At 40.8% G+C, this 23,820-nt stretch overlaps 7 protein-coding genes across 8 annotated transcripts; 4 read left to right on the top strand and 3 right to left on the bottom strand.

Annotated features, from left to right (window-relative positions):
* Window positions 1-2,143: 2,143 nt before the first annotated feature.
* On the top strand, window positions 2,144-14,445 carry LOC6579387. Its single transcript, XM_015163647.3, has 3 exons — window positions 2,144-3,288; window positions 13,114-13,728; window positions 13,809-14,445. Exons 1-3 carry the CDS (start codon window positions 2,456-2,458, stop codon window positions 14,014-14,016), a joined length of 1,656 nt encoding a protein of 551 aa, XP_015019133.2. The 5' UTR covers window positions 2,144-2,455; the 3' UTR covers window positions 14,017-14,445.
* A 1,469-nt stretch (window positions 14,446-15,914) lies between these two features.
* LOC6579386 (sensory neuron membrane protein 1-like) lies at window positions 15,915-17,856 on the top strand. The gene is given in 7 exon segments (XM_044010564.1): window positions 15,915-15,937; window positions 16,041-16,232; window positions 16,287-16,428; window positions 16,484-16,753; window positions 16,807-17,124; window positions 17,127-17,429; window positions 17,496-17,856. Coding segments are annotated over 7 exon segments (1,431 nt in total). The 3' UTR covers window positions 17,679-17,856.
* Window positions 17,857-18,034: 178 nt separating this feature from the next.
* Window positions 18,035-19,439, bottom strand: LOC6579385 (craniofacial development protein 1). The gene is made up of 2 exons (XM_002005245.4): window positions 18,470-19,439; window positions 18,035-18,410 (listed from the first exon to the last, which is right to left on the bottom strand). The coding sequence occupies exons 1-2, from the start codon at window positions 19,264-19,266 to the stop codon at window positions 18,320-18,322; spliced, it is 888 nt and encodes a 295-aa protein (XP_002005281.1). The 5' UTR covers window positions 19,267-19,439; the 3' UTR covers window positions 18,035-18,319.
* Window positions 19,440-19,538: 99 nt separating this feature from the next.
* LOC6579384 (transmembrane protein 170A) lies at window positions 19,539-21,297 on the top strand. 2 transcript variants are annotated; one of them, XM_002005244.4, is made up of 2 exons: window positions 19,539-19,962; window positions 20,046-21,297. In XM_002005244.4, the coding sequence occupies exon 2, from the start codon at window positions 20,343-20,345 to the stop codon at window positions 20,733-20,735; it is 393 nt and encodes a 130-aa protein (XP_002005280.1). In that variant the 5' UTR covers window positions 19,539-19,962; window positions 20,046-20,342; the 3' UTR covers window positions 20,736-21,297. The 2 variants fall into 2 exon arrangements, with proteins under 2 accessions (XP_002005280.1, XP_015019132.1); XM_015163646.3 differs by having other exon boundaries at window positions 19,539-19,968.
* On the bottom strand, window positions 21,277-22,325 carry LOC6579383 (crossover junction endonuclease EME1). The gene has a single exon (XM_002005243.4). The coding sequence runs from the start codon at window positions 22,247-22,249 to the stop codon at window positions 21,329-21,331; it is 921 nt and encodes a 306-aa protein (XP_002005279.1). The 5' UTR covers window positions 22,250-22,325; the 3' UTR covers window positions 21,277-21,328.
* A 95-nt stretch (window positions 22,326-22,420) lies between these two features.
* Window positions 22,421-22,828, top strand: LOC6579382 (H/ACA ribonucleoprotein complex subunit 3). Its single transcript, XM_002005242.4, has 2 exons — window positions 22,421-22,558; window positions 22,616-22,828. The coding sequence occupies exons 1-2, from the start codon at window positions 22,505-22,507 to the stop codon at window positions 22,754-22,756; spliced, it is 195 nt and encodes a 64-aa protein (XP_002005278.1). The 5' UTR covers window positions 22,421-22,504; the 3' UTR covers window positions 22,757-22,828.
* On the bottom strand, window positions 22,721-23,701 carry LOC6579381 (transmembrane protein 223). The gene is made up of 2 exons (XM_002005241.4): window positions 23,176-23,701; window positions 22,721-23,116 (listed from the first exon to the last, which is right to left on the bottom strand). The coding sequence occupies exons 1-2, from the start codon at window positions 23,576-23,578 to the stop codon at window positions 22,824-22,826; spliced, it is 696 nt and encodes a 231-aa protein (XP_002005277.1). The 5' UTR covers window positions 23,579-23,701; the 3' UTR covers window positions 22,721-22,823.
* Window positions 23,702-23,820: the final 119 nt, after the last annotated feature.

Raw genomic sequence — 23,820 nt, 5'->3', positions numbered from 1 at the left:
AAAAATAAGAGAGAAGAAGAAGAAGAGGTGAGGAGCAACAAAACAGAACACAACATGCAGACAACATACACGAAAATAAAATTAAATAAACAGCTAAGCATAATTTGGTTGATCGACTTTGAGATACTCAAACGGCGGAGATAAAGTTAGATATGAACTGAAAGGTCTTATTTTTTAGAATTTGTTTGTAGTTTGGCTTAAACATATAAAAATAAACTACTATAGAAATAGTTTCTATTCCTGAGCCCGAAACCTTAAGTAAGTCCTAAGCTGAGAGCTAAGTGTAGACCTGTAGATATATATTATCTGCCCTAACCTAACAAGCTCTTGCTCCACAAACTCGCAACGTTAATCTACTTTTACATATCAAACGGTATATAAATATTTTAAAAATAAAATAAACAGCCCAAAAATTCCTCACACTTTCAAGCTAACCTGCAGTGTTATTTTAAGCTAACAGGGTATTAAAAAGGGTCGCTGTTTAAAGGGTAGGGTCAGACTGCAGCAACTGGCGATTCGGCTTCAAGTCTCGGCTAATTTGCGCAAGCGTATTGTATCTTATGATTAAGCCACATTTTGTCTGCAGGGCTATTGCCGAAAAACAGGCAACAAAATCGGAAATTATATGGCAGACATATGCGTGTCTGAACAGATTCAGATGGTAATTGTCTAAAATGTGCAGACGCCGTGACTTTGATATTGGCTGAAAAGTTTGCTTTTACTTTTCATGCCAGCTCGAGTGGCGCTCAGCTGAGCTCAGCTCTGCCCGCCGAGGGCTGAGATACAAGAGTTATTAGCCTAATAGCCATTAAGCTAATAAGGCTCAATCTTGGCCAAGATGCGTCTTGAATCAACATTTCAAAGCTTTAGTGTTTTTGCTTGTGTTTGTGTTTGTGTGGACCCTCGACAGGAGAGACGCAAAGTAACTTCAAAATAATGGCAAATATTTGTGCTATTCGCTTTTATTCCATGGAGTGCCACTCGAATTGCAACAGAAAGCTGTACAACTTCCCAACAACAACAACAACAAGTCGGGGCCAAGACAGAAGTGACCCAACAGACCCAACAAGCATAACAAAAATTCAAATATTATTTGTTCTACGTTGCATTTTAATTAAATGCCTGAAAAGGCAGCCAACAAAAAACCCAAAAAGATACAATTGCAAATAAACTGAAGAATAGCTGGAATAAATAAGAAAAATAATAGAAATAATATTCTATTATATGGAGTAGATTTCATTGAAACTGTTCCTGCAGCACAATAACAATATTTCACCCTCGCCAAAAAAAAAAAGAATAAATAAAAAAAAAATGTGTAATGCGGCATTCAACACACAAACGTTTTTGTGTGTATATCTGTATCTTGCAGATAGATTTTCGTTGCACACTGGGATTTTGTGGTGTTTATTTGGAGAGCCAGGCTGTCCCTTCCTGGTCACAGTTCTTGTTTGGCTTCATTTTATGTTTTCTTCTTTTCGTTCTAAAGTAAGTTGCCAGGGAGGGGCAGAAGCAGAGGCAGAGGCAGAGCTGTGGCATATGCGGGCCCAAGCAGGGGCGCTCTAACAGCGTGTTCCTTCATGTAAATGTTCGTTTAGTAAAAGTGCGAAGCGACGGGCACAGGAGCGACTGCAGCAGACTTCAAGCAACATGCAATGACTATTACAAATGCGCCCAAAGTAAAAATACGCTCCTGGACGATAGCAACTATAGAGAGAGAGAGAGAGAGAGAGAGAGAGAGGGAGAGCAAAACATAAACAACAAGCAAGCATGGAAAACAAAGAGAGGACGAGCGGAGAGCAAACGCACACGAACTGTGTGGAGCTCAAAAACTCGTCGAACATCTTTGCAACGAGTGTGAGGGCGAGGGTGTTTCTTGCTAGTGTTAGTGCGTGAGCGCAATGCGCTGCCGCTGTTGTTGTTGCTTTCAAGAGTGCAGCAGCATTAGTGACGTCGTCAATGAGATGCAGCGCACGAAGTTCAAGTCAACTGTGTTTGGTGGTGGTGGTTGTTAATGCCAGAGAGAACCATTAGCGACGTCGGCGTCGTCACGAACAAAACAAGCAAGAGAGCGAGTAACGAATGGACGAGAGAGCGATTGAAGTTGAAAAACCAGAAGCCGTAAACACAACAAACGCATCAACAATACAAATCAGTTTTTGGCGGTACGCGCACCGAGACGGTTCATGAACGCAGCGTAGGAGCTAAACCCGTTGCACCAAGCAAAAGGCTGATTGCTGCGAAACTCGTGTGCGTAAATATTTGGCGCGTACAGGCGAAAGTCGAGCTACCAAAATAAGTTGAAGAAAAATCTATAACAAGTTTTTGTGCAAAAATAAAAATGTTATAAATTTAGGGCGCATTTAGGAACCCGAAAAGAAAAAAATATATAAAAAAGAAAATAAATCTATAGTGCTTAAGAGCTAAACGAGCTAAGTGAATTTGTGCTAATTAAGTGATGGCTGCCACGCCCACAATTGTGTTTGAAAACGGCACCATGCTGGGCGCCATGAGCGAACAAAGGAAACAACAGCCGCCCCCGCTGCCAAATTCGACATTTGTCATACCGGAAATTGTGATTAGCGCCAGTCAGAGCAGCAACAGCCTCCATCGCAGTCGCCATGACATTGAGGCAGCGCATCCGAATGGAAATGAGGAAATCTCTGCCGAATGTACAGCGCTGCTAGAGCAACAACAACAACAACTGCAGCAGCAGCAGAATCAGCAGCAACAGCATCGGCAGCAATGTGGCCTCTCGGCGGAGGAGGATAACGAATTCGAGCAATTCATCTTGAATCGCACCACATCCGAGAGCAACATGCTCGAGTCGAGCATCTACAGTGAGCTGCAATTCACGTCGACTGCAGCTGGCGCCGCTGCACCGCCCTCAGCTGCAGCGCTCAATACAAGCGCCTGCTCTCGTTCCGACTCGCGCCAGAGCAAGCGCACGCGCCGTAAGACCCACACCAAGGGCAGCAGCAAAGGCAAATGCAACAACAACAACAACAACAATCCCGTTGCAGTGGCTGGCGCTGGCGCCACAGTTGCTGCCAATGGAGCGCCACCTGTTGGCAGCTATCCGCCACAGTACACGGCCATCTTCCTCGACCATCATCATCATCACCATAACGCAGCGGCGGCGGCGGCAGCGGCTGCGGCAGCCAATGCCATGGCCAATGCGGCTGCCACTTCACCCTTCCTCAATGCGAATCCCGAGCTGCAATACCATCAATACTATCAGCAGCGACCCATGGGTCTGACCCATCCGCATGGTCATCATCATCTGCGCAGGTAACTTCGTCTTCCTCTTTTACGTTTGTTTCTTGTTTCTCTCTCTTTCACGAAATGTGCCATAAAAACTGGCATAAAACCAGACGCTAAAATGACAGCAGTAGCCAAAGGGCAGACAGCCACACAGAGCAATCGTTCAGGAAGTGACCATTAAAAATGGCTACTGTCTGGCCTCGCCCGGTCAGACGCAGCGCTGCCACAGTAGCCACTCGATGTGGTCGTCTCGCTGAAACCGAAAGTTTGACAGACGCATTTAAAATTATAATTGGCATGCTGCCGCGAGGCCTACTGCTGACTGCTGGCTGCTGGCTGCTGGCTGCTCCTCCTCCTCCTGGTTCTCTTTCTGTTGCTCCAGAAATAAAACTTTATCATTCAACAAAAATCATGTCACGCACAAGCAAATGCTCTTCCCCCCTGCACAAGCCAGCGACGAAACTGGAGCAGAGATTTGCTGCTGCTGCTGCTGCTGCTGCTTAGCGAGTCTTTAAAGGGCAGCCACACTCGACAGTCGGCAGTCGAGAGTCGGCTCTCTATGCCACTCCACTTTATGCCTTATTGGGCAGATTAACTGACATTGATATGCACACGAGAGGAATTCCATAAAGCTGAAGATACGAGTAGACGCTTGTACTTGCCACTGCGAGGGGCACAACTGCTGCTGCTGCTCTGCTGCTGCTGCTGTTGCTGCAGTTGCTGCTGTTTAACATGTCACATGTAAGGCCTCGGCGATTATCACAAAAGCTGTGCCTATGCCCTGTAGTAGTACTGCACTGCAATTGGGTATATTGTCTAGAAAGTGATAAGGCAGGACGAAGTGATATATAGCTGACAAATTATATATCTATGATCCAGTTCACGTTAACTATCGGTTATCGATAAATGAAAAAACTGATTAGTTTTCCTCACTTATCTTCCATTTTTACGAAAAGAATTTGCTTTCAAGAATCTTTATTCATAATGAAGTCTAGATATGATAAAAAAAACCTTTAACTATAATAAACATTGACTATCGATAAACGGCTAAAGCTATTAACGACAAACTATTTGTAAAAATCTCAGTTGATAAAATTTCTTTCTCATTACTCATTACTTACTCATAATAGATCAACAAATATTTACATATTCTACTTTAAAAAGAAGTCTATACGCTTGCGAGACATGTTATCGATAACACTTTAAAGATTGTATCAATCGCAATTGTTGAAACTATCCAATAAATTTAAATTCTTTTAGTTGAAATAACTGCCCATTGTCAGAAATCATATACAGGGTATCTCTCTAGTCTCCCACATGCCCACCCTGCCCATCAATTCGTGGAATTCTGGGCTAGAAGCATAAAAATTAATAGTGGCGCATAAATTTTGTCAGCCCAACAGAACATGGAACATGTCCAACAGAAACAACAACAACAAGAAAATGTCTTTGATTAATTGCCATAGTTATAAGAGCCCAAAAAAGTATTTTTGGGCAAGTTTTAACTAAAAATAATAACACATGAAAAAAAAAAACAATATTAATTAAAGTAAACGACTTTGATTAATGAACTCAAAGAGAAAGACTCAAAATACCAACCAGAAGCATACGTGAAATTCTCGTAATGCTTCGTAAAGTTTTACAATTAGCCACACTCGATCCGACGGCAGTAACAAATATTTGATGGACACCTGCATTAGGCATTAGTCAAGCCTCCGTTTCTATGGGTCAAGGAAAACGTAACGAAGCCAATTTGGAAATACTGGAGCTATAAAAACGAGACGATTGACACGAGACACTCCACGGAGTCCAAATGAAAAGAAAAAGTGATAGACAGCTATTTGGAAGCTTTAACAAGATGCCAAGGCCCAAGATGCCCTTATCAAACCTATCGAAATATTATATATGTATATATGTGTTTTTATATGCCCAAGAGACCACAGAGATCATAAAAAAAGAAAAATTATGACATTTATGCCGCGCAGCAGTCAAATATTTGCTGTCAGAAATGCATTTTGATAGCGTTAAAAAATATTTAAAGATGTCCGATTGAGTGACTGGAAGATGCCTCATAAAAATTTATAAAATTATTTACACTTTGACTTAAATAAAAAAAGAAAAATATGTTAAACATATTAAATAAATTGTATAACAAATATATAAAACAATTTGAAAAAATCGAATCTAATGAAGTAGCTTAGCTAATACGCAAGTATCTCCAGTATTAATAAAGCTAGAATAATGTGAATGTCGGTCCAAATTGGAAATACCCTCAACTATAAGTGAATCAATTTGAAAAGCCAATACATAGATATATTTCAGAGAAAGCCAGTCCAGCCTTCAGTTAAGACTCGACATTAATTAACACTCCACTTTAATTGTTTCCAGGGTATCCATGACAATATTAAATAGCACTTGAGAGTTAATTGAAACAATTGTTTGTGCTTCATATCAGAAAATATCAATTTTCAATATGAAACAAACATTGGCAACAAGTTGCACAACACACACACATACATAATTCATAGGAAAAACGCAAGAAAAAGGGAAAAAACGCCTAAACAAATCAAAACCGAGAGTTCAATATAATGTGACAATCTATTTGACAATGTAATGTGTCTGCCCTGTGTGTGTGTGTGTGTGTGTATTTGTTGTGCACATAAAAATCGATAGAGAGTGTAACGCTTGAGTGCACAGTCAAAAAATTGGGCCTAGAGCTCGAATTGAAAATTTTGTTGTTGTATATTTTTAGTGGCATGGCACGAATTGTGTTCAACAGAGTTTTGCGTTCCTTGAACTCACCTTTCAGTGCGGCATTCTTGACGCTGTCATTTGACACCGCAGAGCAAGAGGGAGAGAGGGAGAGAGAGAGAGAGAGAGAAAGGGAGAGTTAAAGTGTGCAGAGGAAGTCGCATCAATAGTCAGTTTGAATTTCAGTTTTGTGGTCGTCTCGCTCGTCACTTAACTAGCCTCGGCTTGGCTTGCCTTGGCTTGGCCCGCTTTATAATCTTATGTCCTCGCACATCCTGATGAATGAGCAGACAAACCTGCCCCCATTCACAAAGTCCCTGCGGTCGAAGTATCATATAACTGCGTCTTTAATCTGTGCCACGCACACACTCACACACACACTACGAAACTCATCAGCCCATAAAATGCTCATTACTCACAAATCTCCAGCTTCGTCTTCTTCTTCTCGTTTTTTTTTTTTAACTCAAGTTGATTTTTGGCTGAGTCTCGCCCCTTTTTTGAATGGCCTTTGGCGTTTATTGATAATAAATGCTATTACCTTCGAGCGTTCTGTAACAGCAACCCCAAATCCTATCCATAGACCGGACCCAATCCACAAACCTCCTCACACACTTTACAGCAAAATTGAATTTTACTTTATTTTTGCGTTTGGCCTGGCATATTTTATCAGACAGATGCAGACATGAGGGCAGACAAAAAAAATTAACTTTGAAATTTTTGGAATACGTAAAAAGACTTTGAACTCTTGAAGAATGAATACGCTTTGAAATACATTTTTATATGACAAAATTAAATACATAATAATATTTCCACTGGAGTATAAACAGAAAGTCGTATAAGTTCTATTTTTACATGAATTTTAATTAAGTTCAGAAAGTTCGACTAAGACTAAAAAGTTCTTGAACTTGACCTAATTTGTGCTCAGTTTGAAAAACAGGGATGCAGAGTAGAACGAAAGCTGATAATAAAACAGTCTTAATAATTTTGCATTTGCATTTATTTTATAGATCTTAACATATATTCATTAATGAATATTGAAATATATTATAGCTAAACAAAAAGTAAAATCTTTTAATCAAATTGAATCAGATCCTTCATTATATGTTTTATATTTTAAGTAATTTGATTGAAGTATTTGGTACCATTCATAAATCAGATACTATATTCAGATATAGCCTTAACATACTCAACAAAAATTTGTTGTGAGCCATAGTTAGTGTATATGTAATGGATCATTGGGCAATCAACTTCAGCTACTGCATTTCCAGTTGCTGCCTAATAATATATTTCAAGTGTTGAGCCTTAAGGGTTGCTCAATAAATTTGCTAAACAGCCCTAAGCCAAACAACGGACAGACAGCTGAGCAGACTGACAGACAGCTCAACAGCTAGGGCTTTTTTAAATATCAAAAGATATATATATGTATATGTACCTTTAGATATATCTAAAGAAATCCATTAGTTACAGTACAGTTATGTCTCAAACCGAGCTTAAGTGCAGCTTAATGTGGGCATTCATTAGAGTGGAGTCGATGAAGAAGAAGCAACAGAAGAAGAAGAAGAAGAAAAAGAACCGCTGTCTGTCTGTCTGTCTGTCTGGCTTTGTGTGTGTCTGAAGAGTCCGCTCTGTTTAATGATAGGCTGGGCTCTTAGCTCTTAGACGACATCAGGCTCATCATCATTTTTCTTCTACTTCTCCAAAACGGGGGGGCCAGGAGGAGGAGGAGGTACGTTACAAACAGTAGCCTACACACATGAGCTCGTGCTCGACTGGGTCAGGCCGTAGGCCCAGTTAAGCTGTAAACAATAGCTAGAGCGATTTATGGCCTAAGCCGCTTAACGTTTTCAACGTTTTCTTCTGGCCAACAGCAGCAGCTGTGGAGGATCTCCTAAGCTCCAAATTTATGCCTAATAATTCTAATTGACTTTTAATCATACTTTATACTGTGACTACGCGAAATTCGGTTCAGACGGACGACGCCTTTCTCACATGCCGCCGCGGCTAATTTCAAACGAGAAATTTTTAATTTCAAAGTGTTTCTTTTTTTCTATTTTTTAAGTACATTTACATATATTAAGTACAGACAGAACGTGGCTTGACTTTTTTTTTATAACATTTACGCATTTCCTATTTGAGTTTGTATTGTTAGTTTTTCTTCGGTGTTTTTTTGGCACCCAATTACGGCTTCTATTGTCTTTTAGCTGGCGGCTTTTACTCTAATGGCATTCTTAATTATGTCTCAGCTGCTGAGAGCCGGCTGGTCAAGTGTTTTGGGCTACGCATGCGCAATGTAAATGTTTTTAACTGTACGCACAGAGAGGGAAATAGAGAGGGGGGAGAGGCAGAAAGAAGTAACAAAAACAAACCTGGCCAAAAGCAGCAAATGCTATTAGGGAAGTAATTATGCCTAATGACAGCCAACTGTTGCTAGAGACCCAAAACCAAAACCGAAAATTGGGTCAGCAAGCAGCAAGTGGCTTAATGCGTTCGTTGCGGCTAATGACGCGGCAAAGAAAGTCTCAAGTGTCAGGTCTCAAGTCTCAAGTCTCGAATCGGATCTTGCACACAGACAATAGCACAGTTGAATTGCAACGGAAGTTGCGGCTGAGATAGTGCTACGCAATCCAATATCAACGACTTCAATTGAAATACCCTATAATTATAGAGCTCCGAAAGGGGGCAGTACACTACACTTAGTTAGCTCTTAGAGTATATATTTTTGATTGACTTTTAATTACTTTATTTTGTGGACTATACTAAGGGAACGTCTGCATAGCTAGAACTAAATTTTTTATTACTTCATAAGGTATTTGAGAGTCTAAATTATGTGAATTTTAATTTGTGATTTGAATCATTTATCATAATTCGTCATATTGAATGATTCATCTGGAATATATGTTAATATAGGTTCAATGTTCGCTTGTCCGACTAGGTGTCTGTATATGAAATGATCGGAGCTAAGGAACTTCAAGGATTTTAGTACATATATGCGCACATATACAAAAAGATCACATTTTAGACAAAAAAAAAAAAAACAACATATGGAGTACTCAAAAGATTTGTAATACCAAATGAATACTTAAGCACTTAAGATACACAAATCCCATTTGGCATAACTAGAGTTCAATAATATCTTATATGAATTTCACGTGAATTAGAAAATGTAGAAACTATTTACAATATATTTATTTAATATACGTAAAAAAGCCAGATATATACACAGTTTAAACTTCCTAGCTCTGAATAGAAATACATAGCTCCACTTGACCATTGCTGCTGAATAAGAATCTAAACACACTCTGCCACGCCTACACCGGCTTTTTACGAAACAAAAGGCTGGCTCAGCTCAATATCTTAAGCTGATAAGATTTACACCTGCCCGCAGCTAGAAAGGCAATGAAATATTTATATTTTACATAATATCAAAATAACTCTATCGTTGGACAACACTCAAAATCTTCTAAGATAACTGGCATAAAAACAGAAATATTTCAAATGATCTCTTTATTTGATAATAATAAAATCAGCTTATCGATGAATTGCGATAGACCCATTAAGTTTGATCTTCAGTGGAATACGATATTCAGTCTACGATATTCGAGCAGTTCACAGCACGTTTATGGCCATTCCATTTGTATAGCATATACCTTGCCTTGCCTTGCCCTGGCGCATGTTGCACAGTGAGCGAGCTATCTGTGGCAGCATCTCGCTTGGCTGCCCCATTTCGAATTCAATGCGCGCTGATTGAGCTTAAGAGTCGAAGAGACAGAAACAGAAACAGAAACCGAAACCAAAACTGAAACCGAGCGAGGCGAGAAATGTTTATGAGCCAACGAGAGTGCAGCGAACATATTCGAATAACAATAAATGCCACACACACACACATGTACATAAATTAGGTGCGTGTATGTGTGTAGCTGAAGGGTGTCATTAAAAATGCTGGCGGTGTCAAGATGCAAGCGCATAAGTCACAAGTGCCACACTGCAGCCGAGGCAAACACAAATATTGTATCTAAGTATCTTTTTCTCTATATATATATACAAATGTATCTTGTATCTTGTTGTATGTATATTCTATGTCTGCTGTGGCTCGTGTCGCTTCATTAGCTAACGATCTAGCTGACAAATGATCGAACTTTTATTTCAAACAGTTAGCCAAAGATCATTAAAGACATTGTAATGGCCCGAGCAGAACTAAAGTATCTGACAGATACAAAACAGCCATGCAGCTGAAGAGCTCTTGCATATTATTATATATATATATTTCGTACGTGTTGCAAATTGTAAATGAAGCTTTTGAGTGAATTATGCGCCTTACAGCTGCATCAAATTTATGGCATGGCCAACGCGATGTATGTCCATCATTTCTGTGATGTACGACCAGACAGCATACATCAGCAGTTTTTTTTTTTTTTTTTTTTTTTTTGTCTTCTACCCTCTCTTTTTTTTGACAACTTACAAATGTCATAAATAAGTGTGGCAATACGCGACATACATAATGTTTACAACAGAAATATATTTATAATAAAAAATATTTATTAAACAGAAAAAAAATACAAAACAAAAAACTTTTAATAAGAGCTGCGCTTTGATACAATATCAAATTGTTGTCTCTCTTTACGCCCCAATTACGTTTATAAACTGTGGAGTCAGCTTTTTTTTCTATATTTTTCCTCGTTTTCTGTGTTGTTTGGACTTGGTATATACAATATATTATATTTTTTCTATGTAATTATATATAATATATATTTATAGCAAAAACTGCACGATGGCTCTAGTAGCTGCTTCATATGAACTGTATACACAGCTTTGCTGAGTCTTGGCATTTTAGTCAGAGTTTGATTTCAATTGAAATCGTATATAGAAGTGATTGATTGAGATTGAAAGAATTATTGAAAATTTTATTTAAATTGAGTTTTTTATAAATATTATTAAAAGTCTTAAATAGAAAAATTTGAAATAAAATTTAAAGCATCTTAAATACAAATTAAAATAAAAATAGCTCAAAGAATGTAGAAAAATATTTTCTAAGATTAAAATATATATTTTTTATAGAAATAAATTCAAATTTAGTCTTTAGCTGAACTTAGCTAGCCAATACCTTGCCTTATTTTTAACTCTACCTCTCAAGTTCCCTAAAACGTAACTCATAATCAGATTATTCCCAACATTCCTTCCCATCATATCATATATCATATATTAGCACGCTAACATAGTCTCCCTCTTTTTCCGTAGAGCATTCCAATTTCCTCAACAGCCTAATTAATGTTATAGTTTCTCATTTTTTATGCATTTTCTGTGGGTTTCACACCACTTGCTCTTTTTTTTTTTTTTTTTTAGATTCGTATGACAAATTGCGTACAATTGAGTGTGACGCGTTTTGTCTCTGAGTTAGTCTGAGGGAACCGCTGATCGGGGCGTCGCAGTGCCCGCAGCTGTTGGGCGTTTGTAATTAAATGAAATCTCGAGCGTTTGACTCGCCGTCAGCCGTAGCCTCAGCCTCAGCCTCAGTCCCAGTTCCAGCATCAGCATTAGCCCCAGCCCCTACCACAACCCCAATTTTATGCTCTTCAATTTTTGTTAGGGCTTTTCAAACGCTTTCCTTTAAGTTGTTTTTTATTGTTGAATGCTTCCTGGCCGTCAGCTTTTGATTTATGCGCATATTTTGGTTTTACGATGCAACAAAAAATTTGTTTGCTTTTCACACCTTAAAGCAGACGATTTCATAGTTTTATAGAGTTTTAATATTGCCCGCTGGACGTAATTAACAAAAAAAAAAGAAGTGAACAATGCACATTTAGTTTATGGTGGAATTTAAATATATGTAGGAAAAGCAAATAGTAGGGGTAGTCCCTCTGCCTCTCTCTCTCTCTGCCTTTGTCTGACTGACAGCCAAAAGATACAAAAAAAGAAGATAAGATACAATGCAGACGCTGAGACAAAAGCCAGACAGCAAATCAAATGTGAAACAGCTGCCAAAGCAAGTTCTAAAAATCAAATGGGCTACGCACACGCACAGCGAGGGGCATGCCGGGGCTCTATCTGTGTGTGCGTGTGTGTGTCTAAGGATCTGAGGGTCTGCGTCAGGACAGAGGCAGGTGCAATGTGTCGAGCTCAAAGATTTTTGTTGTTTTTGTTTTTCCTTCGACAATTTATGCAGGCACAAACTGGACAGCAAATGTTTTCAATGTCTGTGCGCTCTAAATCATAGATCTGAGAGCCAGACAAAGAGCAGCAGCTCGGTGCTGGGCAGGGACAGGGGCAGGGGAAGGGGCGAGGCAAGTAGGAACAAAGTACGCTTAGTTTTTGGGCATAAGTGCAAAGGACGTGTTGAGGCCGCGTAACATGTGGCTGAGCTAAGGATGCCCTCTGGACCTATGATGTAATGTGAGCTGCAGCAAATAGACCTCAGCTACCTGAGCAACTCGACTGAACTCAGGTAGTCAGAGATCAATTTCATGCACTGAGCGAAATAAATGGGCAGAGAAATTTAATTGGAATTAGACGAATATGTGAAAATTTATAAATGCATAAATTCTATTGGTATACAAGGAATGGGAGAAGAGATTTAGGAAATACTTAATTGTAATACAGGGAATATCAGAAAGTTTATATACATAGAAAGGAATACAAGGAATATTAGAAGCGATTAAAGAAATATTTAATTGGAATACAGGGCAATACAGAAAGTTCACATATACAGAAAGTCAATACAAATGTCAGAAGGGTCTAAAGAGATATTTAATGTAAATTCATATATATAGATGATTAAATGCAATAAAATATATATCACAATTTTTTTTATATGTAATTATATATTTTTGCTCATTTTTCTCTCAGTGTACGTTGGATAATCCAATATAATATTGAATATATGATCCTATTTTTCCCATATATATATTGTTTATAGAAAGATTTCCATATTCCAAGCAATCTGAACTACCTTATATGTGTATATCCCCTTCTCTATCTTATATAAGTCTCCTGCCCATCGATAAACATTTTAACTCAACATATTTCATATTCTCAACAACCCTCACCTCTTCTCACCCTCTCTAGCCACTATTTCTCACAGTGTATGCTCTTCTCTTTTGCTTACAGAACGCTCCTGGACGTGGCTGTACCGCTGGCCGGTGGCAGCGGCGATGTGGGCAGCAGCTTGGCCGGCACCAACCTGAACATGTCCGCCATGGCGGGAGGCGGTGCTGCGGACAGCGTGGAGCTGGGCGGCGCGCCATTGGGCTACAGTTTTCGCAAATGGTTTGCGCGACCCTCGCTGCCCTTCGTCATTGGCATCTTTGCGCTGGGCGGCGTTGCCTGCACCCTGGGCGGCATTGTGCTCGGGTCCACTGGGCTGATTGAGCACTCGACGCAGTATCTGAGCGCTGCGCTGCTGATGATTGGCATTGGCGTCTCGCTGCTGGTCATTTCGGGCGCCATCTGGCGGCTCAGTTTGCCGGACGATGTCGACGATTGCCCCTGCTTCCGGCGCATGGAGACCTGCCGGAACTGCAATAGTCCGCACTGCACGAATCGCCTGCTGCCGGGCAGCTATCTCTATCCAGAGTTTCAGCACCGACCCCCGCCGCCTTCCTATTTGACGTCGCTGAATGAATACGCCTTCGTCTATCATCCCAGCGCTCATCCGCAGGCCGCATATGCTGCAGTGCGCATGAATACGCCGCCGCCGCTCTATCGCTCCACCTACTCCTTGAAGTAAGTCTAGCTAAGATTAAAGACTGTAAATAGTTAACTAATCTATCTCTCTCTCTCTCTCTCTCAATCTTTCTTTATAGCACTTCAGCTTCGCACATGCTCTCAGCTGGCATGTCCTTGCCGCCCACCAGCGAACAGGTGCTGGAGGAGCCGGTGACACGCGAGGCCATCAGCCAAACGTCCTTCAAGGAGCTGGAGATTGTCGAGCTGCACGAGGATCAGTCGGCCATGCCGCTCACACGCGAAGCCGAAAGCCAAACGCTCTTCAAGGAGGTGGAACTCGATTAGAACTCGCAAAGTTTTGATAACGAATCTCTCTCCCACTCCTGAATCTTGACTGATTTTCATCATATACAAACTATATATATTCATATATGCATATATATGTACGATCTACACATACATATTCAGATTTGCGTATCCTCAACATATTGACAACTGTACAAATTTAGTTTTAGTTTTTATTTTTGCTTTCTTAGTGGAATTTAAGTGTACATAATTTATACTTATATAAAAATATATATATATTTATAACTGAACGTCCTAACTATACACCTCTATACATATACACAAATGTAGTTTATACATAGCTTAGTATTTACATGTGTTTTCAGTTTTAGCCAAATGCTCAGTGCCTGCGGCTCTTCTATGTTATGTTGATCATATTCCAAATGCCAAATTTAATAATAAATGTCTTCAAATGGCCTAAATGTGAAACGAAATGTGTTGTTATTGAACTATTGATTAAAAAAAAACTGGCGAAACAAAAATCATTTTCGTCTATTCTTCATATGTGACATGCTTATTCTGGCCACCACTGTAGGCTAGCTAAGTCGCACTTAAAAGGTTGTTGTCTTGACTAAATATTCAGCAGTCTAAGCCAGTGCTGCCAACTGTTGAACTCCGAAATAAGTTGGACTGTGGATAAATATAGGCAGAAACAGGCTAAATTGTAGGAATTAATGCTGGAATAGCGAGATAGGAAGAAAAGAAAAGAAAGAAAGAAAGAAATAATTATTTGCAGTGGCAATTTTTTACTCATCATAATAATAAAATAATATATGTATGCATAATATGCATATGTATAATATATGCATAAAATAATATATAATAATATGCATAGACATGTATGTATTAATTGCTTAACTTTTTAAACAAAACAACCGGCAGTTTGTCCTCTAAGTATTCCTTCTATTTTCTCCAAGTCTTTGCTCCAAGTATTTCTTCTAAGTCTTACCTCCAAATATGTTTTCTGTTTGCTCTCAGCACTTGCTCTCAGTATTTTCTCCAACTACTTCCCCTCAGTCTTTAAAGCTTAGCTGCACGATCACGCACTTCACTTCACTTTACTGCACCGCACGACTGACCCCACCCACCAGGCCTGGGTGACTGAAGAAATGCTACAGCTGCTGCCCTTTATATAGGGCAACTCTTACTCACACACTAAGACAGGCTCAACTGTTGAGCAAGGCGCTAGGTAGAGATCGTTTTAGTCGAAGTTTAAATGAACCAATGGGAAGCCTCTCTCTTCTACAAGCACTCTAACTTCGTTTTAGTTCAATAAAAATACGAAGTGAATACTGCTGCACACATACAAACAACTTAAACGGTCTCCCTAGTTCTTCGTTCGGAGAGACAGACTGGGAGTCAGACAGAGAGTCAAATGTACAGAAAAACAATCAAACATATATATGCTTAATGAGGCTTTATGTTGATTGGCTAAATAGCTTATAGAGATTAATATTTATAATTATAGATGCCATAGTTCTCTTTAGGAATAGGAGTCTGTGAGTTTATTATAAATTGGCTAGATCTAGCCTGAACTAGGCTAAATTGGCAGCTCTGCTATAAACAATTTTTCACACCTGTTGCACTTCTTAAATAATTAATGCATTAAATACAATTTACAACTCTGCCGAATATAATCAATATACTAATTACTTAATAGAGCCTCTAAAAAAAATTAATTAAATGGGTCAACTGTTAATTAGACGCAGCTTGCTTAGTTTATATGAAAACTCATAATAACAAAAGTTTGTGGGTTTCGAGGCTTTGCCAGGAGTGGGAGCGATTAAAAATTGATGAAAGTCACATTAGAAATTCCCAAATTATGCCACACGATATGGCTTACATGAGGGCAATACGAAAATAAACGGCTCAAAAGTGTTTCAACAGTCGACGTGAAAATGTACCTTAAGTTTATGATTGTGTGCTTCGTGATAGTGCTGCTGGGAGCACTCATTGGATTTCTGGCATTTCCCATGATCTTCAAGCAGCTGATCAAGCGAGTGAGTTAGGAACTGATTATATAGTTATATATATTATATATATGTAACATTTGCCCAGAGTGTTAATCTGAAGCCCGGCAGTGAGACGCGTCAGCTGTGGGAGAAAATGCCTTTTCCGCTCAGCTTTAAGGTTTACGTCTTCAATGTTACGAATTCAGCGAATATCGAAGCCGGTGGCAAGCCGCAGCTACAGGAAGTGGGTCCATTTGTCTATGAGTAAGCAGCAGTTGCCCAAGAAGACCACATTTAGGAATGATTCTTTCTATATAGCGAGTGGAAAGACAAATATGATATAGTGGACATTGAGGCAGAGAACGCAGTCAGCTTTAATATGCGCAACACATTTCAATTCCGTCCGGATCTGGGGCTCAGCGGAGAGGAGCTGATAACCATGCCGCATCCCTTGCTGCAAGTGAGCTTAGAATTGAACTGAATTCTCTATATTTAACCAACCCAATCTCGCCTAGTTCCTAGCCATTGCCAATCTGGCACAGCCTGCTGAGGTGCAGGCTGCCGTTGCCCTGGGCCTGGATCTCATTTTCCAGCCTCAAAGCGCATTCATAACAGCCAAGTTCAAGGATCTCTTCTACGCTGGCATCGATGTCAACTGCGGCTCAGATCACGCCGCTGTTCAGGCCATTTGCCAGCAGTTCCAAGCAGGCGCCGTGCCTGGCGCTGTGGCCCTGAACGCCACGCACTATAAATTCTCACTGATGGGCGGGGCAAGTCCATTGCTATAAGTAAAAGTGTGAAAAGTTTTCCTATCAACCGGATTCTCTTCCCTCTGCAGGGCAATCACACAAATGCCGGACGCTTTAAGGTGCTGCGCACCTCCGGCTCTAAGCAGCTGACAGTGGGCCAAATTCTCGCCTACAACGAGGCTGAGCAATTGCAGGTGTGGCAGGAGACGAACGGCAGCAGCTGCAATCGCTTGCGCGGCACAGATGGCACCATCTTTGCGCCGCTCATGCAGCCACAGCACGGCCTGTGGAGCTACTCGGCACAGCTCTGTCGCTCCCTGACACCCAAGGCAATGGGCAAAACCAAATACAACCAGCTGCCAGCTCAAAGATACGAGCTAAGCTTTGGTTCACCAAGCGTAAGTGAGATCGAGTAATCCTTGGCCTCCAAGCAGAACTCTTCGAAAGAGAAAAAAGGATATATAGAAAAGATTTCCCTGTAAAATCTCAATCAAATCTATCTCTTCAGACGGAACCGGATTTGCACTGCTTTTGCACGGATTTTCCCGGCGATTGTCCAGCCGATGGCACTATGGATCTAAGGCGCTGCAGTGGCACGCCTTTAATGGCATCCTTGCCGCACTTTTATCAGGCAGATCCAAGGCTAGTGGAACAAGTGGAAGGACTTTCGCCTACAGCTGCTAAGCATGCCAGCACAATGATCTTCGAGCAGGTGAGTCGAGGACTCGTCTAACAAGATCCCTGTCTATTACGCTCCACGTACTCTTATCTCCTATAGCTATCTGGCACAGTGCTCACTGTATATAATCGCCTGCAGTTCAGCTTGAAAGTTATGCCAGTCAAGGATGTGCCCACCATGGCGCAGCTGCGTCCTTTGGCCATGCCACTCTTCTGGATCGAGGAGTCGTTGCAGCTGGATGAGAAGATAACGCAGCTGCTGCACAAAAAGATATTTGCGTAAGTTAACTTTGAATATTTCGAATAATAATGCCTAACTGCTTTCATATTTATCTACATGCAGCGTGCTGAATGCCAACAATTGGTTTAGATGGCTCTGCATTGGCCTTGGTAGCCTGGGCTGCATATTGGGCGGCTTGTTCCTTCACCTAAGTCGCAGCGATGCCAAACGCGTGGGCTTCACTGTAGAGGAATAGTTGGAGATATATATATATACAACATATATATCATTATTCAGCTATAAGCGTCTTGCTCCTTGGATTATAAATAGATCTATATTACAATGTTATTGAGGTTCCTCATAATCTCTTCAAGTAAAGAAAGAACAAAATCTCCTTAACCAATGGGGAATTACAGTCATTCAGCTTGCGCTTAATCTCTTGGTATATTAATATATATGCTTTGCCTTCAGTGTTTATAGCGTTTTACATTTTAAAATAGTACGAGTTGAATGTATTAGATGAGGTGATAGTGCTTGGAACAGTAGTATATAAATACATATATATAAAATTATATATCTTATTAGATATACGCACTACCCGAAGAAAGACGTGTACGAATGTGTGTGTGTGTGGACAATGCGAGCATGAATGTGTGGGTGTGTGTGTGGAAAGTGTTGTGCGAGGATGAGAATGAGTTCTCCTTTTAGTTCTGACGTCGCGTTTGTCGCAAGTTTTTCTCGATCTCGAATTGCCGCAGATCGGTGCGCTGCAAAAAGTCCTGGCGTTCCAAGTAACTGGAAAGAGGTATACTTCAATCAGTCAAGATTTTCATAATTTAGTCCAAATTACTCACCCATCTTTGCCTTTATTGTGAGTTTGCAGTTCCTCGTCGATGCCTTCTTCGCTCTTGAAGGATTTCCAGTCTAGCTGCGACTTTTCCAGCACCGACATTTTCTTCTTTTTACCCAACTGATTCAGTAGAGAGCCCAAGCCACCGCCAACTACACCTCCATTGGCGGCGGGTCGTTTGATGGCAGCGAAGCCGCGCGGAGCTGGCGATTTAGTCAGCGGGGCTGCCGGCTGCTGTTGGTTCTCCTTGGCACTCGAACTGGAACTGGTGCTGGAACTGGAACTGGAATTGCCTTTAGCCACAATCACTTGTTCGCCGGCAAAGTCAAGAATCTCTGTTGCCGGTTTGACGGGTTTGCTCGGCGGGCTCTGCGCTTGCTTTGCCGGGGAAGATTTCTCCTCTTGCTTTATAGCGGGTTTGCTGCTGGCACCGACATCGCCCAAAAAGTCAGCCCAGAGAGCATCGGAACGCGATTTGTCCATTTCCTCATCGGACTCCAATTCATCCTTTTCCGCAAGTTTGCGTCCATTCGCTTTAGGCTCGGTTTGACGTGTGCTGCGTGTTGGGCCCGACTCGGAATTTCCTGTATCTATTAATTTTTTCTTCACTTTGTCTTTCTTTTTGCCTTTTGCTGTTTTGCTGGGTTTTCTGCCTTCTTCGGCGTCGTCTTCGTTATCCGATTCGCTTTCGCTGTCCTCTTCTTCTTCCTCCTCGCCGGAATCCGCATCTTGCTCGTTGTCTAGGCAAAAATCCTCGTCGCTTTCATCGCTGTCTGAGGCATAGTCTTCCTCCTTATTCATATTATGATTTAGCTACTTTTAATTAGTTTACTATTATAAAAACACTACTATAGGTTGCTCAGCAAGTTGTGGTTTTTTCCGGCTGGGCTAAAGACGCACACTTAAACACAAATTGAACACACGCACGAAACGCGAAAGTCAGCTGCCCGCGAGCCAACTAGTGATGCACGTAGCTCAAAATATACACGCCAGCCGATTAATGCAACAGCTAAACTAGCTGTGCGATAGTCGTATATCGATATAGGCATGAAACAGCTGAGCTTATCTGGTTGGTTCATTTACCAAAGCGTTCCAGCTTCGTTACCATGTGAAACAGAACGCATTAAAGTGATATATAAAAAAAAAAAAGAAAATAGAAATATTAATCATAACATTTTAGTAATCAATCAAGCGTATATCAATTGTGCAATGCAAGTACTAATCCCAAACTAACACGCTGTGCATTTAAAAGCTATTCACAAAATGCTTAGCTAGGAGTTGGTGAAACACTGCCGCTGCAAGTGCGATTTTTTGGTGTGGCCTTCTTAATCGATTCCAGTTTTGCCTGTCCCAAAACCGAAAACAAAGCAAAATATTTATTCATCGCACAAGGGCAGAACAACACATTAGACTTAGGAGCGCTAGCTGGAACGAAAACGGGTAACAGGATCAAATTAACTAGCATATATGCTTATATGCATACGTGTGCGTGTGTATGTATGTGTAAGTTGCCATGCGATGGGCCAAGAGGTCGATAAAACTAATACGTATTTGTTTCCCTACAATATTTCCATTTGCAGGTTTATTGACAATGTTAAATACATTTGGAAACAATGTGCTGTGCTTTACCTACAGTTTACAGCAGGTGCACATTAACCAGTCAACGACAACAGCAAATTACAAATGACCAAAACGAGGAGTCGCTGCAACGGAAAAGCAATAATTAGCAACAAAACAAATAATTACAATAATAATAACGACGACGACGACAAGAACTTCAACTCAATCACAGGATACTTCCAACAATTGTAGCCAAAATTCTACGAATACGTGATTATCGTTATATATATACGTACTGCTTGCCGATACTATTGGTCATGTACTCCGAACCCTACGATACCGATGAGCTGGATGCGATTGTCGATGTGGTCGGCTTACGATCACAGTCGAGGCTCAACACGTTCCGTGAGATGTGGTATCATATCTTTCTGTGGGCACTCTTCTCATCCATATTTATACACACCTGCGCCGCCTTGGTTGCCTTTGTGACGCTCCGGCGCCACAAATTCGGTCGCTTCTTTTCCATACTGATTCTGGTGATGGGCTTCGTATCGCCCGCTAGCAGCGGGATCATTAGCAGCGCCGTTATTGCATTCGTCCACGTCGCTTCCAGCTTGCCCATGTCACCGATCTATGCGCTCTTCTGGGGCGTCGGACAGACCATATTCTCGGCCTGCTTGGGCTTCTTTCGCATTCTGGCCACGCTCTAGACAGAGTTGCGAATGGACTGACTACTATCTATCATATGGCAACGCAAATCCTGCCCATCCTCAAATTCTGTTTTCTTTGTTTATTATTTATGTGTATTTAGCTCTTAATGTTAATCATTTTTTACTTATATATATATTTAATATGTATTTCTAGTTCGCATTCAATATCCTCATAATCCAGTTAGAAAAAAAAAAAACGAAATAATTTTGTTCTTTAATTCAATATTGTTATTTTATATATAAATCAAATTCGTAAAGTCGTAATTTTAAAATAGTATTTTCTACGCGCCAAATCGAAGTATATATCTATCAACAAATTGTTCACGATTGCATATACTACAAACTAGAACTTAACAACTAATTAAACAATTATGATGTACATGTGTAAGAGAGGAATGCGTATAAAAAATATTGTGATTTTTAATATATATATATATACTATATTATATAAAGATAAATGAACTAGCGAACTGTATATAATTATTATTTAAGCACCTAAGCGATCGATTGTAAAAACAAAAACCAAATGAGCAGCTGAATAAACGGCCTAAATTCTATATAACTCAATGTATGATCTAATATATACTAGAACCCTATATTAATGTATTCGGATCCCTGGTAGTATATAGAGTATATAACTTATTGCTAAGCACGTTGCCAATCCTTCGTTCCGACTGCAGCGGCTGTGGTCCATTACTGCGCTTGATCTTGATGTCCGCCAACGTTTGCACGGCCTGTGGATCCTCCTCAAAGTGCTGCAACATGCGCTTGGGACATGGATATTGAGAGATTATGGACTCAGCCACCTCAAGTGTAACCAGTGGCAAACGATTCAGATGCTGTTGCCAGAGACGTCCATAGCCATTGCCCTGCTCCACGCGGACGCATTGTTTGTTATCATTGGCCAGGTATTTCTTAAAGCTGCCCAGAATCGATTGCCGCTGCTGCTTGTATGGCAACTCAGCTATGGCTTTGGTGTAGCGCTGCAGCAGTGATAGCAATTCCTGGCATTGCGGTTGAGCCAATTGCTCCACATGCAAATGCTGCAGCAGCTGCAGCTCAATCAAAGCATTCGCCTCGTGGCTGTGCTTGCTCTGGCGCAGCCGAGGCACAACCACAGTGAACTGGCAATTGGGTGCGGGAAACGCATCATGCAGCTTTGCTCCTATGCAGCTCAAGTTGTGATCCTTAAGTGCTCGCTGAAAATCCGTCTCAGTATAGACCAACAGAACCTGTTGCTCCATGTTCCAGGCATCTTCCAACTCGACGCCCGCCACAAGCGTTTGTTGGCCAACATTGCGCTCCCAGATAATGCAGTTGCGTGCAGGCAAACAGCGTATTTCATATTTCAAATCCGTATTATTTAATTTTTCCAGCAGCTCCTGGCCCCAGGGGATACGCAGCAGCCCTTGATCAAGTACCAGGCGTACATACTTCTGACACTCACCAGGCCTAATACGCTTCTGTTGCTCGCGCATAGCCTGTTTAAGCAGTTTATCAGCTTTGTTAGACATGATCTACTTTATTTAAAATTTTAACAAATTGAAGCGCCAATGCGCATATAAATAAACAAAAGCAGTGTTGAGAAGCAGCAATTAGAATTCTTCTCTTAAATATCGATATTTGGGTTCCAGCTATCGCATCTATCAGTATCGATATTTATGTGCGTATTCAATGTGATAAGCGGCATTTATCGTTGCGCAGCACTGCACGCCACACGTGTTTATATTTGCTTGTGAAAAAGTCGCACTTTTTATAAATCGTTAAAAATGTATCTTATGTACACAATTGGTGAAAACGGTGAGCGCATCTATACTCTGAAGGTAAGTTTAGTGAAAGTGTAATAAAGGATGGGACTAATATGTAACCATCACTTGCAGAAACGTACGGAGGACGGTCGCCCCACCTTGTCCGCACATCCAGCTCGTTTTTCACCTGAGGACAAATATTCCAGACAGCGCATTACCATCAAGAAACGTTTTGGATTGTTGCTCACACAGAAGCCGGAGCCCATCTATTAAGCCACAGTTTAGGTTTAAATTAGCTTATGTATATTTACAAACTATAATTAAACAAAACAAAAACATTTCAAATACGACGCTTTAATCCTGCAGTATAGTCAAACAACTGGGGATTGCGGAACTCGCCCCGCATATCCAGTACATAGTACAGCGCCTTGTTCTTGACCTTAATGGGCAGTTGAACACGGGCCATTTCACGTGATTCCTCCGCTGAGATGCACTTCAGTGGCACGGTCATAATGCGGTTACGATTGAATGGTCCATAAGTCACAAAGGAGACACTGTCTCCGCCCTTGCGTAGAATGAGAAACCGCACCGAGCGCAGCGTAAACATCCAGACGGCAAACAAAATGCCATAGCCTGAAGAGAGAATATTTTTAATACTGTGAAATCTTTAATTTTATAGTGTATCCACTCACCTATTAAAAAACAGCATATAGTAATGCCATTCTTATACTTGTTCTCACCCAGATTTATGCGCTGGTACCATTTCAGCTCTTCGCCAGGTTTTTCCACAACGGGCGCATCTTTTAGCGTCGTAAAGGCGAAATGCGATAAATACGTCCAGAACACAAATTGGCACAGGCCAAAAAAGTTCAGCATCTTATAGAATTTCGGATTTTCATATTTAAACAATACAATATCCTTTTGCACATTTGTGCTCACATCATAGGCAGCTTTGGTCGACTGGCTTCGAATGGGTGCAATTGCAGCCGGCAGTTTACTAGCTATTGCTGGCACCGTACTGCGTAGGCTTTGCAGTGTGTGTCTTTTTAGGTAATTGGCGCCATGCCTGAGTGCGAAATTGATCAAATTGCTCATTTTGACTGATAACTTTGTTTACGGCATTTATTATAAAACAAAACTAACCTACAAGTTGCACAGATGTTTTTGTTTTGTTTCGTTTTATTTGTAGTTCGTTCGCGGACGAACTGGTATTTGGAGCCCCATTACCAGGGCTGACAGCTGCAGTAAGCAAAAGCTGTGCTGCGGTGAACTAGATTTGCAGATATTAATCACTTATTAATATGACTAAATTTGGTACTTGGTAAATTGACTCTTGA

The sequence above is a fragment of the Drosophila mojavensis genome, unplaced genomic scaffold (assembly GCF_018153725.1).
Source record: "Drosophila mojavensis isolate 15081-1352.22 unplaced genomic scaffold, ASM1815372v1 contig_80, whole genome shotgun sequence".
Classification (NCBI taxonomy): Eukaryota; Metazoa; Arthropoda; class Insecta; order Diptera; family Drosophilidae; genus Drosophila; species Drosophila mojavensis.
Note: the sequence above shows the minus strand (reverse complement) of the source record. Positions and strands in the feature narration are given on the sequence as shown.